The 15,790-nt window shown below is 43.3% G+C and overlaps 1 protein-coding gene across 10 annotated transcripts in view; it reads left to right on the top strand.

Moving 5' to 3' along the window:
* RUBCN (rubicon autophagy regulator) overlaps positions 1–12,403 on the top strand; it is a 50,233-nt gene extending 37,830 nt beyond the window's left edge. For all 10 annotated transcript variants that reach the window (XM_081138392.1, XM_081138401.1, XM_081138399.1 and 7 more), the window contains 9 exons: positions 2,992–3,052; positions 4,785–4,917; positions 5,539–5,684; positions 6,264–6,328; positions 6,805–7,043; positions 7,559–7,620; positions 8,082–8,235; positions 9,317–9,410; positions 9,639–12,403. In XM_081138392.1, the coding sequence (XP_080994518.1) occupies positions 2,992–3,052; positions 4,785–4,917; positions 5,539–5,684; positions 6,264–6,328; positions 6,805–7,043; positions 7,559–7,620; positions 8,082–8,235; positions 9,317–9,410; positions 9,639–9,817 (1,133 nt within the window). In that variant the 3' untranslated portion in view covers positions 9,818–12,403. The remainder of the gene's footprint in view (positions 1–2,991; positions 3,053–4,784; positions 4,918–5,538; positions 5,685–6,263; positions 6,329–6,804; positions 7,044–7,558; positions 7,621–8,081; positions 8,236–9,316; positions 9,411–9,638) is intronic.
* The last annotated feature ends 3,387 nt before the right edge of the window (positions 12,404–15,790 follow it).

The following is a 15,790-nucleotide window of genomic DNA, read 5'->3' as shown; positions in this document are numbered from 1 at the left end:
CTACTGTCAAAGCTCAACATTGCACCAGCTAGCAAAAGATGAATGTTTACAAGTCCAGCTCCACTATCACAGAACAGACAAACAGAAGGACAAGTTTGGAGCTGAAAGGAAATAAATTGAATACATAAAGAGGAAAGTTCATGAACTATATTTTGTGACAAGTTTTTAAATTATATCCAATTCAAGGTAATCAGTTGCTTCTCCCTACCCTCCCCTTTTTAATAATTTTTCCTCCTTTAATAAGAATAATTGTGGTTCTTCATTCTGAAGTTTTTCCTTTTGAATCAGTAGTTACAGAAAATTCACTGGAGTTTGCTTTCTAGATGTGATGTTTTGGGTATAACCTTATCTGCTAGAAGGAAAGCAGGGTGGAAACTGACCTCTAACTTGGCCGATAAATTCTGAAGTTGACTCTATTCCTATGCCTTTGTTGACTTTGCTACCAAGATTTTAACCAGTTCTTCCATGATCATCCATATATTAGTTTCTGGACATGCAAAAATTATTCTTATAACATGTCATTATTTTTATATTTTTTAGCTTTTTCAGTCAGTAGTACATCAGAAGCATTTGAAATCAGTTTCTGTCAATAAATCAATAAAATTTTTCATAATTATGTTAACTTCCATTTGGAAAGCAAGTTTCTCAGACTTCTTTCTAAAGTGTTTTCATTTGGGATACATTTAACCCATCCAGATGAATAGCTTCCTCCTCTCTCTTTAATCCCTAATTATCTTAGATCCTTGTCTACTTTTATCCAAATACTCAGCTAGTGTTCCACTCACATTAGCTTAATCATCTGCTTAAACTGACTAGAGAGTCGACAGGATGCTGCAGAATCCTAGTACCTCAGGCCTTCATGGTCCTGGACCAGTGTCAGGTGTTGTCTCTTATAATATCAGGTGCTGCCTTTCTCCTCCACTCCTGGGGTAGGATCCTCACATCCAGACCTGTATGGTCTTCCACACTCTTGGGAATATTTGTGATTAGGTAGGAAGTCATTGCACCTGTGGTAAGGAAGAAACGTGATAAAGTATGACTTAACTATATTTTCGATAAAGCATGACTTGGCTATATTTTCCGAAAAGGAGAGACTGATTTTTTTTCTCTCAAAGAAAATAAGACTTTCTCTCTTTGAGGATGAAGAATTGCTGAAGAGTTTTTATGAAATGATGGTTTCCTTAGCAGTCATGAAATATCAATCATCTCTCCTCTTTTCTTTAATAGTCTGGCCCTAAAGTAACAATATTAGTTAGCTCTTTATTCAAGGATATCTGTCTAAGATTTTCTCTCTCTCTCTTTCTTTTAAATCACTCCCAAACAAGCTAAAGTTTGCTTTTTGCTTTTAGCCAATTAATCATTTATTTGGGAAATGGTTTCTAAAAACCTATTATGTACAAAACACTCTGAGGGTTTTATAAGGACAAGGCAAGACTTAAGTACAGTTCAAGACAGTGTAAACATTATTTAAATAAATGGTACAAACCAAATGGTCCATGAAGGTCTACTATTGCCTAAAAATTTTTTTTCTCCTCTACTAGCACTGTTTAGAATGAAATAGACAACTAGCAGTATATTGGGATGGTACAAATTCAGACAGATAATTTGACATATATGAACTTATTTGTTAAAAAGTAAAATTTGTTATTTACTAGTCAAATATGTTGCTGTCTTGAGTTTTCTATGCTTAGAGAGCATATGAAAATTGACAGATTTTAATTCTATTCTCTTGTGTATATAGCTCTGAAGACATTTGTTAGGAATATTGTTTGAATATATACTTGTATACAGAGCCCTGTGTTAAGTATTTTAGGGCCAAACAGAAGAATTGGACACAATCTCATTTCCTCACATGAAGATTTTATCATCTAATGGCACATATGAAAAAGAGAGAGCAAGGGGAAATGTGGAGAACAGTTGAGCTACTCATAGCCAAGTGCAGTGATGTCATGTAAGCTCTATTGAGGGGCTTGAATGCAGTAGATTGATCATTGTGTAGGTTTTAATTAGGAAAAGAAGATCTTTTCACTGGGCATCAAAGGAAATGAGGGATTAGACTTATCTGAACAGTCTTGTTTTCATGACTTGAATAGGTTCTATTTGCCTTTCTTGAACATGACTGGTATATTTCACATTCCCCTCATCTAAGTATTTGGCTAGATGAGGTCCCTGGAGGTTCAGGCATATCATTATTAGAAATCCTCTTCAAAATCCTTTAGCAGAAATATGTGTTGAAAAGTCTGCCATAGTTTTCTGTAATTATGCCTAAAGATCATGTTGAAGAACTCTGTGAAAATTTGTTGGTTATCAAGCATCTCCAGGGAGTTGCCAAGCCATAGAGAAGTCCTTTTCTTCCCTGTACCACCAGACAGGAAGGAAATTTTTCCATGAAGCTTTCTTAAGATATAGAAGACTTCTCACATTCAGAGGTGATAGCAATAGTGATGAGATGTTAGAAGCAAAATTCCAATTCCGCATACATTTAACGAGTAACCTCTGTGATCCAAGTTCTGGGTTAGGTACTGATTCTGTTATGAAAAAGAGCAAGATAGAGTTCTTGCCTCTGAGAGTTTATTATTTAAGAGGGCTTGAGATTTAGAGAATGAGGGAGAAAGTGGAGTAATTTATTTTGTGTTTCTGCTTGGTAGAGAGTGTGTTGCTGTGTGCCTTAGGATGCTTCCTCCTTTTCTTGTTCACTGTTTTGCACCAAATCTGAGTTTGTTTTTCCACCTGGATTTGTAGTCACTTTGGCCTTCTCAATGCTATGCTTACTGTCACTAATTCAGCCTGGTTGTGACTTGAACAGAGCCAAACTATAAATTATGTGTAGAGCTTCACAGGGACTTACTTGGCTACTTATCCCGCATAGAATTTAGCACCTAGCTGCCACCATGAGTGCTTAGCTGGCAATAGCTTGGAAAGGTTTTCATTATTACCCCTTACCGCCTCTCTTTCTATTTCCTACTCCCCTTATCTCTGATTTCCATTTAGATGCTGACATCAGAAGGAGCACAGCCTCGAACAACAAATCCTTGATTTCCTCCCAGACCGTGTATGTACTTTTAAAAAAATAAATAAAACCTTCATTCATTTATTTTGTTCTTTAGATGACACATATAAGTGAAATCATATGGTATTTGTCTTTCTCTGTCTGACTTATTTTACTTAGCATAATGTCCATCCGTGCTGTTGTAAATGGTAAGATTTCATTCTTTTTATGGCCAAGTAGTATTCCATTCTATATACATGCCACAACTTTTTTATCCACTCATCTATTGATGGGCACTTGGGTTGCTTCCATGTCTTATTGTTGTAAATAATGCTTCAGTGAACATAGGGGTGCATTTATCCTTTCAAATTAGTGTTTTGGGTTTCTTCAGATATATACCCAGAAGTGGACTTGCTAGGTCTAAGAAGTACAAATTGGTAGTTACAAAGTAGTCCAGGGATGTAAAGTACAGTACAAGGAATATACTCAATAATATTGTAATAACTGTGTATGGTGCTAGGTGGGTAATTGAAATATTGGGGGATCACGTTGTAAAGTATATGATTATCTAACCACGATGCTGAATGCCTGAAACTAACACAAAATAATGTTGAATGTAAACTGTAATTGAAAAATAAAATAAATAGCCCGGCCGGGCGTGGCTCAGCGGTTGAGTGTTGACCTAGGATCCAGGTGATTGGGGTTCGATTCCCGGTCAGGGCACATGCCCGGGTAGCGGGCTCAATCAAGGACTCTCTCATCATTGATGTTTCTATCTCTCTCTCTCTCTTCCCCTCTCCTTTCCTCTCTCTGAAATCAATAAAGATATATTTAAAAAAATAAATAAATAAAATAAAATAAATAAAAAACCGTGGGGTATGTGGAGAAACAGACCCAGTTCTTGGCACATGGATGGGAAAGACAATGGACGAAGCCATCCAAATTCACAGAGGCAAGGTTAAAGGATGGGCCTGCCTGGTTGATGGTAGCAAGCCCAAGGAAAGAGAGCAGAAGATCAGTGGTTCAAAGTGGGTGGGCTCTGGTGGAGACAAAGCTTGCTGTGTGGATTGTTCCTTCTTTCCTAACAGATTATATCAGAGGCCCTCAGAAGATAGGTCCCACAATTGAAAAGAGTGATCATGATTTCTAACTGTGAAATCAAATTGGATAGGTTCCACATTATAGTAGCTCATGTGGGAGTAACAGTAGCCCATTATAGTCCATGAAGCAGTTTACTCATTTTGCAGTAAAGAAACTGAAGTTTATTTTATTTTATTTTATTTTATTTTATTTTATTTTATTTTATTTTATTTTATTTTATTTTATTTTAAATATATCTTTATTGATTTCAGAGAGAGGAAAGGAGAGGGAGAGAGAGAGACAGAAACATCAATGATGAGAGAGCCATTGATCAAGCCCACAACCCGGGCATGTGCCCTGACCGGGAATCGAACCCCGATCCCCTGGATCCTAGGTCGACGCTCAACTGCTGAGCCATGCCCGGCCAGGCAAGAAACTGAAGTTTAAAGAAAGGAAGTGATACAGAATTCTTAACTAGCAGTGCCATGCAGTGCTTGTAAGTGGGATATGAGCCAAAGTCTTAGGACTGTAAGACCTGTATAGTTTCCACTATACACATGTGTCTAAAGATGATGAGAAAAGAAGCTTAGTAGACTGGGGGTTTTGCAAGTGTCAGCCCAGAAGTCACTGCATTTGGTACCAGGTTCTGAAGGGAAGGCTCCCATCTTCCTGTCTTCTCTCTATGTTCAGCCTTACTTGAATCTCTCCTTTCCAGCTCCCATTGCTTCCTCCACTCCACATCTGCTGAGGCAGTGGCCATGGGGCTCCTGAAGCAGTTTGAGGGGATGCAGCTCCCAGCCGCCTCGGAGCTAGAGTGGCTAGTTCCAGAGCATGATGCACCTCAGAAGGTAGATTCTTCAGCTCTTTTTCTCCACCCTCTGTCCAGCCCCAGGAGGTTGTGAGCCTTTCTGATATTGCTCTCTTTGTTACATGTCCCCAATCTAGAATGAGCCTATGTGTTTCCTTCCTTACTCACTGAAGTCATTCTTACAAATTTGTTGAATGAATGAATGAACAAATGAATACTTGCCTAGGTCTTCCCTAGCAATTGTCAAAACAGGAGATAATGGCTCCTTCACTGTCTTTATTCCACATGACTGCTCACTAGACCCAGAGGCAGAACTCCTGTGCATGACCACCTTTGAGACACTGTGAAAAAGCGAATTATTCAGATTCTTCTTTGCTCTGGAGTTGAGTAAGGCACGAAGCACCGGGGATACCTGGGTTCTGTGGCAGCATCAGCAATTGGTGCCACTACACTGGATGCTGTTCCTGTTCCTTTTGCTTCTTGGAACCAAGGCCCTCACTTCTAGTAGCCTGGTGCCTTACAGTTTCAAGGGCCAAGGTTCCCTGAAGCTCTTACCTATGATGTTCCTGGAATTCTTTCATTGACTATGCTTCTTTCATGACCAGAATATGTGTTCCCCCAGACTGTTCACGGTAGATCACCCCATGTTTTCCTCCTGCAGCTCCTGCCCATCCCCGACTCACTGCCCATCTCACCAGATGATGGGCAGCATGCTGACATCTACAAACTGCGTATTCGTGTTCGTGGCAACCTGGAGTGGGCCCCACCCCGGCCTCAGATAATTTTTAATGTTCATCCAGCCCCAACGTGAGTAGCCAGTGGCTATGCCCTCTGAAAAAGATATATTCTCTTTGGATTGTCAGGGCTGTTCCCTCATCCCCTTGTCTCTGCATCCAACAGTACATCCCACACAGTTCTAAGAGGGAGAGGAGGATTATCTGTCTTGTCTCTAAGTCTTACTCTTAATGCTACCGTTCCTTCCCAGAGCTACCAGGAAATGAGTCTTTTATCATTGGCCTTCCCAACCTGTTGCCTTCCTCCCAGTAGTTCTGTGAGCTTACTGGTTTTTCTTCTCTTTTAAGATGGATGATTGCTTTTCTTTTATGTTGTTCTCTCTTCTTGACTATTTCTCATCTCTTACATATGTACAAGAAGTGTGGTTCACTACTGGGGAGAGTCACTGCCTAGACCTAAATTTTAACCTTCTAATCCTTGGTTTGAATTGGTTCTCCCAATAGGTTCAGTTTGTCCAATTCTAAAAAATAGGTGAATGCCCCTCTCTTCCCACCCTTAGTAAGACCCCTGTGTTTGTACCCTCCTCCTTTACATCCCAGAGGCCTCACGCTGCTGGTAATGCCAATCCCTTCCTTCCTCCCCTTTCCTCAGGAGGAAAATTGCTGTGGCCAAGCAGAATTACCGCTGTGCTGGATGTGGCATCCGGACTGACCCTGGTGAGTATCTTCTCTGACCCCCTTACTGACTCCAAGGCTTTACCCTCTCACACGCTTGGGCAGGGGGGTTGGTCAGAGAGGTAGTAAAAGGAGGTGACAGAACTGGAGAAAAGGAAGGAAAGGGCCTGGAAGGGAAGGGATAAGACTAGGCAAGCACACTGGCAGTGGAGGGAAGTTATTTCTGGGAGCACTTACCAGGATTGTGTACTGGAGAAAATTGGGTACTTTGACCAGGTTCTTGGAGGCTGGATCTTACCAACTCTGGTAGGGTTTGTTTCCTGAGTTGCCTAGAGGGTGATACCCAGAAACCACAGGCCCCACTATGTGGATTTCTGCCAGCTTTGGGAGCTCAAATAGAGGTGGCTAGAGCCCACTGGCTATCCCTTCCTGCTCTTTCAAAAGCAACAGCAGCGCTGCTTCACCAGCTTATAGATGGGAAAGCCACATCTGACCTCTTGACTTCCTGTTTTCTCCAGATTATATCAAGCGGCTGCGGTACTGTGAGTACTTGGGCAAGTACTTCTGTCAGTGCTGCCATGAGAATGCCCAGATGGTTATCCCCAGCCGGGTTCTGCGCAAGTGGGACTTCAGCAAGTATTATGTCAGCAATTTCTCCAAGGATCTGCTCATTAAGATCTGGAATGATCCTCTCTTCAATGTGCAGGACATCAACAGCGCCCTCTATAGGAAGGTCAAGCTGCTCAATCAAGTTCGGGTAAGACCCTTGAAAAGGTCACATCATAGATTACCCTTCGCATCCTCTCCCTGTGCTTGTACAGGCTTCCCCAAGATCACCACGCTTCTCTTTGTCACCATGTCATTGCTGTAACCATCTCATCATTCATACTTTCTCTTCCTCTGTGTACTTTCTCTTGCCATTTCCCAGGTATCTGTCTAGTTAGAATTCAAAACCTTCCAAGGCAGCTCTGAAGCTATAGATAGCACTCAATGGCAAAAGCAGGATTTCTCCCTTCTCTGAAAATTCTGTGAATGGAGAATAAGGTATCAGGTGGGAAATTTGAATTCTGGATTTCTTAGCGGCTCCTAGCTCTGTATGTGATTTGGCAGACTGACCTAGCAGAGGGGCTGACTGGAGGTCACTTTGTAGTGAGTTGTTGAGTTGTAGGTACAGAGAACAGTCTGGCTCCCAGGGTTTAAAGGTACTGGTCTAATGGTTGTTTCTCTCCTTTTCATACCCCACACCCACCACGACAATGTCTGTCTCCTCAGCTGCTGCGGATCCAGCTATATCACATGAAGAACATGTTCAAGACATGCCGATTGGCCAAAGAGTAAGTCTTGTGTGGAGGCCAGAGGCCTCTGGCTGAGTTAATGTCTCTGAAAGAAACATGTCCCAGCAGTTGGCCCTTGTTATGTGAAGAAGGAGAGTAGGGGGATGTTGCAGAAAATTCCAGAAAGGGTGAATGAGGAATAGTAACTGCCTGTATCCTTCTTTCTGGAAGGGGAAATTGTGGTGATTTTATACAGGGCAGGCCCACCACTCTTTGAAAGTTGGTATGAATCACTCCGCAAAAGGGTATAAAAGTCACTTCTGCCATCCAGATACCTGGTAGTGTGGGAGGGTTGGGGTGGCCTGGAACACCTGGGCTGGCTGAGTGTTGCCCACTTTTTTACCTTTGCCTGGAACCCTTCTCTTCCCTCATCCTGCATTTGAATAGAAATCCCTCTACTCTGATGTGCCACACAAGGTGTTCATTCTCTGCTCCCACCCACTTCCCCTCATCTCTCGTAGCCTTCTGGATTCCTTTGACACAGTTCCAGGCCACCTGACAGAAGACCTCCACCTGTACTCGCTGAATGACCTGACTGCAACCAGGAAGGGGGAGCTGGGGCCCCAGCTTGCTGAGCTCACCAGGGCAGGGGCTGCCCATGTGGAGCGATGCATGGTAAGAAAGCCTTGATTTAGAACTCAGCTGGATCCTTGCTTAGGGATACAGGTTGTGGGGTGGACCTGGGTTCCTGCCATTTAGTTCCAGGAAGTTGAAATGGCCTGTCAACACTGAGAGAAGCTGGACAGGATTGCTATTCCCTGGGTTAGTGAACAGCTAAATCATCCAGATTGAAAGAATCTAGAATTAGAAGAGGATTTGGTGCTGGCATTGCCCCTGAATAACTGGGCAGTTCTAAGCAGGCCGTCACTAAAAAATTGTCACGATGGGGGAGGAGAACCTGGGTTAGCATCTGGAGCGGGCCTGGGTCTCAACTTTATCTTGTTCAGTCACTGTGACCAAAGGAAATGCTTTGCTCTCTCTGAAGTAAGCCTCAATTTTCTTGTCTCTAAAAATGAAGTTCAGAATTAATACTCACTGTCCTTTCCTCTCAGTATTTTTGAGGACTGATGAAATAATTTATGTGAAAGTATTTTACAAGTTTTAACTAATTGTTCTATAGATTCAAATTATTGTTCTTGATATATCCAACATGCCAGAAATTCAGAAATTTCTTTTTACAATTTCTCATTTTAGAATATGCCTAGTTTGTATTCCTGTGATAGTCCCAGAATTAGAGCTTAAAATGGGGCATTTGCGGAGACCCCGTGTAGCAGGGGCATTGGAGAGATTTAGCTATAACATGACTCAAGGCTGGGTGGTGTTTTGGAGAAATATTCTTGCCTTCACATTTTACCTTAATTGGCTGTGGTTCCTATTTAAAAATAAAATCATTACACAGACTGGAATTTTGACTACAGGAAGCCTTTTGGGCACTGTTCCTTTCTACTTTTCATCTCTACATTGGGAGCCATTCTCATGGTTGGAGTTTTTGAAACTTGTGCCTAACACTGCCCAGCCCGGTCCTAGTTTGCCTGTCATACTTCTGAGTTTAGCCTGGGTCTCTTTTCTGAAGGCAGGAGAACACCTTAGAGCCCACTCCAGTCTCATATTTTGCCCGTCCCTTCGCTTTCGTTCCCACTCTTGTGCTGGTCCCTGGCGTGCTGTTCCTCATGTTGCTGCATGTCCCTTCCCCTAGCTCTGCCAAGCCAAGGGCTTCATCTGCGAGTTCTGTCAGAACGAGGAGGACATCATCTTCCCTTTTGAGCTCCATAAGTGCCGGACCTGTGAAGGTGAGAGCTGGTGCCCGGTGTGGGTGGGCAGATAAGACTGAGCACAAGGCTAGTTTACTTCCCTTCGGCCACCCCTATTAGTAAGAGTTTGGCCTGATTCAGCAGCTCCCTGTGTTTCACCACACGCACCCTGGGCCACGAGGTGAAAAGAGGCTGTAGCAGCAACCTACTTCCAGCTTGAGATAATACAAATTGTGCCCTTCTCTCTCCCCTTTCCGTCCTGAATAGAATGTAAGGCGTGTTACCATAAAGCTTGTTTCAAGTCTGGAAGCTGTCCCCGGTGTGAACGACTACAGGCCCGGCGGGAGTTGCTGGCCAAGCAGAGCCTGGAGTCCTACATGTCAGACTATGAGGAGGAACCCACTGAAGCTTTGGCCCTAGAGGCTACCACTCTGGAGACCACCTGAAGAAAGCACGTTAAGCCCTTTTCCTAGGGGCTAGGGTCACATATAACGCAGAACTGAGCCACCCTTTGAAGGACTTTCCCCACTTTATTTTTATCATTATTATTTTTTTTATGACTTGTCTAATGTCCATATATAGCCAACCTTTGTTGGGTTGGTGGGGTCCAGTCTGCTGTGACAATTTGTAATTACCAGGTATTTCCATCAGAACTGACACATGGGTCCTAGAGCGAAGCTTCCAGTGCCTCTGTCGTGAGTGGACACTGAGACCCACTACTTCTGACATCCACAGCATTCTTCACTTGGACCAGATCTGGTTTCAGCTGCATCGAAAGCATCATTTCCAGTTTTGTTTTGTTTTGTTTTAGTTCTGGAGCTTCTGAGCCAGGCCTGTCTCAACCAACTCACTTCTCCTTTGCTGCTGAAACAGAAGGATGGAGCTTTCTCTCTCCCAGTCCTGAAAGGGGCAGACTGTGCCCTGAGGAGAAGCAGCAGAGAATGGGACTACACTGTAGACATTCTGTCCAGCTTACTTAGCTATTTTTGAGGCCACAGAGACAGGATTATTACTACCCTGGAATCCACAGAGACCTCAAAGAGGCAGCCATAACTTCCTTGTTTGAAGTCTTCTAGGCACAGGTGATGTCACAGCTGACTATCTTTATCTGCCCTGGTAGGCTTGAAGCAAAGAACAGAATTACTACTTAGGCCAGGCCCATTTATAGCCTTACACTAGGCATAAGTGAGGCTGCAGCTCCACTGCTTAAGGAGAATTTATTCAGTCAGAGGAGCTGTTGGTCTCTTAGGTGATAAGGCCCCTAGTTCTGGTGCAGGTGTGATTTTTCAAGCTCAGGCAAGTCCCTGATGCCATCTTAAACTGAGGACAGAAACCCCATCCCCCATCTTATTTGTGTGTCTCTTTCCACTGTGTCCTCAGGTCATTGTGATTCTGAGTAAAAGTATGGCCCAACTCCATTCTCTCTTTCCCTTTCCTGTAACGGAGCTGGGACCCTTCTGGTGGTTGATCTCTTACCTTAGTTTTTTGTCAAAGTTGGGGAAAATCTTCCTGCAATTAGTGAAGATTTAGAGAACTTGACAATTTGTGGAAGTGAGTGTGAATGGTCCTGTGTTCTTGGGATAATAGGAGCCTTTTGCCAATTATGCACTTAACTCTTTAGCCTGGTGATAGTCATATGTTCGCTCATCCTTTTCATAGCACTAACTTTAACACATACACCCCTTTTTAAAATGTGTGCTTTGACGGGAAAAGTTTTCAATGGGACCATGTATATGTTTGTGGTGTTCTTAGTTACTGTACCTCTTGACTGTATGTAAAACACTGGTTAGGGTTGTTGCTCCAAGGGCTGGCAGCTCTGTGAACTAAAACCCACAGCATTTTAATTCTGGAACTGACTTCTTCCTGTGAACCTGTCTTTCCGTAGTTGCTTGCTAGTAGAAAAAACTTGGTGTGTGTGCTGTCCCAGGAAGCTAAACAGAAAGTTGCACATGGTTGGTGGAAGCCGTTAAGTGCCTGAGCTGGAGGCAACCAGAAGTCTCACAGGAAGTAGAGGGGGCAGTAAGGAAATGGTCAGATCTGAGGCTCCACCGGGACAAGAGGGAGCTGCAGGGAGGAATTAACCAGTGGCGTAGGTCCCTCTGCCTCAAACTTGGGATTTGAAGGCTGCCTCAGGCCGGAGGACCCTGAGGCTGTTCTTTCAGTTCGTGGGGGAGACTGAAAGCTAAGGTCTCCAGCCCAGCCCATTTTGAAGGACTGACCAGTAGCTCCCTTGTCTTTCACGGAGCTTTGGGAATGATCCCATCAAACTTAAGGCTCACTAAGCCGGATTCAGGGTTTGTCAAAATGGGGAGCTCTGCTTCCAATTTTGGTTGAAATGACAAACCCAGCTCCTATTCCAAGTCACTACACTGGAGGAGAGACGTCATCTTGTTATTGTGCCACCTGTTTCATATTAGCGTAGAATCAAAGGGTGGAAAATGCTGACGGTTTCCAAAGCTGAGCTCAACAATCTTACATGCTCCTGATTTTCCACTTATTTTTCTTCACCTCCCCTGCCCCAGTATCCCTTTAGGTTGCATATCTGTTTTAAGGACCCTGACACTCTGCTGTCATCACTGTCCAAATACCCATTTATTTATTTATTTGGTAGTAGAGGGAGAGAGGAATGAGGGTGGGATATTTTGAAAGCACTTTGTAATTTGCCAGTATCTGAAAATCCCTGATGTGGGGAGAAGCTTTGAATGCACTGAAGAGAGTTCCTTCTGAATGAAATGGGAGGGAGGAAGTGTTCTTTCCTATAAATAAAGGGAAACAATTTTGCTTACAAGGTGGAGACAAGATTCAAGACAGCGGAAGAGTGGAAGGCAAATATTTTCCACTTAAATGAAGCTGTAATTGACTTTCTCTGCTAAGGCTTTAGAGCTTTTTGTTAAATTAACATAAAAGGAGCAAGAGTCTAAATTGAGGTGTTCTGTGTGTGTACAACTCATGTTCTGAACTGGATTCCTACTTGCTGTAATTCAAACACACCTAACAGCTCATTGTCCTCTTTAATAAACTAAGGAAATGGAGTTCTGCCTTTTATTTGCCTGCTTGACTATCAGGAAGTAGTATGGAGTGTCCACTGTAAAGAAGGCTTGTCGGAAAGTTCACGCGGTTTCTGTGTTTATAATGCTGGGAAAACTGGACCTTACAAGTCAGGAAAAGTGGATTGGAACTTTGTCACTGAGTTGTTCTGTGACTTTGTGCAGATCACATCACCTCTCTGGATTTCTGTTTCTTCATGTGTAAAAGGCGTTGTGGCATGTAGTCCTTCCCAGTGCACGGGTGTGCTCCCTGTCCGCGTGTGAGATCCCTTTGCTGTAACTATCACTTAAGGTGAGGCATGTCTTCCTCTCCACAACATCTGGATTGTCTTAGATGCTTTAGTCCCCACTTCTGTGAGCAGCTGATTCTGAGTTTCTACCATGCTGGCCGGGTTTCAATCTTTTACTTATTTATTATTTTTTAAATCCTCACCCTAGGATATTTTTTCCATTGCTTTTCAGAAAGAATGGGAGGGGGAGAGAGAGAGAAAGAGATGTGAGAGAGACATTGGTTGTCTCCCTCTCTCACCCCATCGGGGGCAGAGCCTGCAACTGAGGTACATGCCCTTGGCCAGAATCGAACCCAGGACCCTTCAGTCCACAGGCCGATGCTCTAACCACTGAGAAAAACCGGCTAGGGCCAATCTTATTAATACAAACAATGCTGCAATGAAAAACCTTTTCCTATATCATTTCACACGGGTGCACTCTTATCTGTAGGGTAAATTCTCCAAAGTGGAATGACTGTCACAAAAGGTACATAGATCTTTAATTTTTATAAATATTTCCAAATTGCCCTCCATAGTGTGGATAAAGAGATTAGAGCAGTGGGGGTGGGGGAAACAGAAAACATTACTGTGGGGTCACACTCCCTTGCCTAAAACCAGTATATCTCTCCCCATGATAAAGTTTGATCCCTTCCCCTGGCACATAAAGTTTGATCCCTTCCCCTGGCCAGATCTGCCATTCCCTGAACTACTAGCAGTTTCCCAAATATACCTTGATCTTTCCTCCTTCAAAGACCTAACTCAGCTACATCCTAGGTTTCCCTGACTGTGTTCTGTATTCACCCTGGTGAGCCCTTGCCACTTTCTAAACCTCCTGTTAGATCACTTTTCACACAGTCATGTCATTTAGTATTTTCCCTAATAGGACAACAAACGAATGAATGGAATGAATGAATGAATTGCCAGGTGGCCATTCAAATGTAAGGAACCATCCTACGTGGATGCAAATGGACAGATGAAATGACCCTTTGGGGATCCTTGCTGATAAGGATTACTTTTGCTGCAGGAATAGCCCTGATCTACCACTGTCAGACACCTATTCTCTTTAATCACCCTAAGCTCAGCAGCCCTTCCTCTGCAGAAATTCAATGATAGCACCAAAGACCCATCACAAACCCTTCCAAATTGAGCTAGAAGAATCCATGCTGAGGTCCTAGAGAGAAAGCAGGCCCTGACAGGGTCAGCCTACATATGTGCATCCTGGCTGCCTCCCTTTCCCTTGTCACTGGGGTCCTAAAGTCAGGTGAATTTGGTCAGTTTTCCTCTTTGCCATGTGGGTCTTTGTAATAATGGTTCTTTACCTTATTACTACCAGCATGAGCAGGTCTGGTTTCTTCCAACTAAAAGAGCCTCAATAGGCCCAGCTGGGCGTGGCTCAGCGGTTGAGCATCGACCTAGGATCCAGGAGATCATAGTTCGATTCCCGGTCAGGCCACATGGCCAGGCTACAGGCTTGATCCCCAGTTGGAAGCGTGCAGGAGACAGCCGATCAATGATGACTCTCTCATCATTCATGTTTCTATCTCTCTGAAATCAATAAAGATACTTTTTTTTTTTTAGAGAGAGCCTCAATAGAACATTTACCCAAATCTGAGGTGAATGTGAAGCCAACTGACCGTGGGGCTCTCTAGTCTCATTGCATGTCTGCCTTTAAGGTGTCCCTGTTGCTTCCCCCTGATCAGGGATCTGCAGGGGACTCTAATGTAGACAAGTTCAGTGGGTGTCTACCCCCTCAGAGTCTGTGTGGGCTCAACTATTCATTAGCTCTCTGTATAAACAGACACGACCCTTCCTGGAGAGTGGGAGAACCACCTGGGGGTTATTCTGTTCTTGACGATGTTTATCCCTCCCTGCCTCTCAGTGGGAGCAAGAATGATCAGAAGCGAGACAAGGGGCAGCATGTTCTGCCCTTGCTGCTGACTGCCTCCCCTCTTAGCTGCCTTATCTCTTACCACCAAATCTACGGTGGTCACTTTCCCAGTTCTTCAAGTGATGAAAATGTTCTCACCCCCCTTCTCCTCCCTCGGCTACTTTTTCTGCAGCCATTTCTGTTCTGTTTTGTCCAGCAGTCATTATCAGAGTAGATAATATTCCAAATGTCCCTCACTCACTTTATTATTCAACGGGCAGTTTTTTCCTTGCCAGGGACTAAACCAGGAGATTTGAGGATATTTGTATGTCCTAAAGACACACTAAGTATTTAAAATCTTCTTGTCTACAAGGTAAGCCGCAAGAAGAATCTTAGAGCCATGTGAGGCTGCTGAAGCTGATAAAATATCCAAATGTGTTCCAACCAGAGGTAGGAAACTAGCCTACAGTACAAAATCTTTACTCTGCTCTAAGGGCCTTTGTTTATTGTTACGAACTAAGTGTGATTCACAGGAAGCCGGACCTTGATTTCCAGCAAGTTCTCATGTTTCTCTTCTCCACATTGAACTTAGACTTGAGATCTTCATAGGCCAAGAGTGAGAGGACTGTTCAAAGGACCACTGGTTTACATTGCCAGACCAGCATCCATCCATCCATCCCAAATACGCATCTATTGAACGCTTACTATGTTCCCATGTTCCAGACACCATGCCAGAACTGGAATACAAAGAACCATAGAACATTGTTTCCAAAGATGTTCACTGCAGCATAATTTATAAGAATGCAAAGTTAATAATGGAAAGTATCTCATCATTATAACCATCATTTTACTAGATACAACCATTAAAATGATGGTTATAAAGACCATGATAGTAACATGGAAAAAAATCTTATAACACAATCTTATTGTGAAAAAAAATAAAGGAGGAAAAAGTATATGTCAAATGTCCATGAGTCTACACTGCTATAAATAGTGGAATAAATAAATAAATAGGGAAGAAGAGACAAATCTTCCTCACAGAAGAATTCCAAACAACATATGTAAATTCTATCCCTCTGGGAGATGGAGCTTAAGCCCGCTCCCCTTTAGTGATTCGCTTAAAAGAAAAGAAAAGAGCACTGCTGGGCGTGGCTCAGTGGTTGAGCGTCAACCTAGGACCCAGGCCATCCTGGTTCCATTCCTGGTCAGGGCACATGCCCGAGTTGCAGGCTTGCA

This window comes from Miniopterus schreibersii, assembly GCF_964146895.1.
Source record: "Miniopterus schreibersii genome assembly, chromosome: 5".
Lineage (NCBI taxonomy): Eukaryota > Metazoa > Chordata > Mammalia > Chiroptera > Miniopteridae > Miniopterus > Miniopterus schreibersii.
The sequence above is the reverse complement of the archived record's forward strand: the minus strand, read 5'-3'. Positions and strand labels throughout refer to the sequence as shown.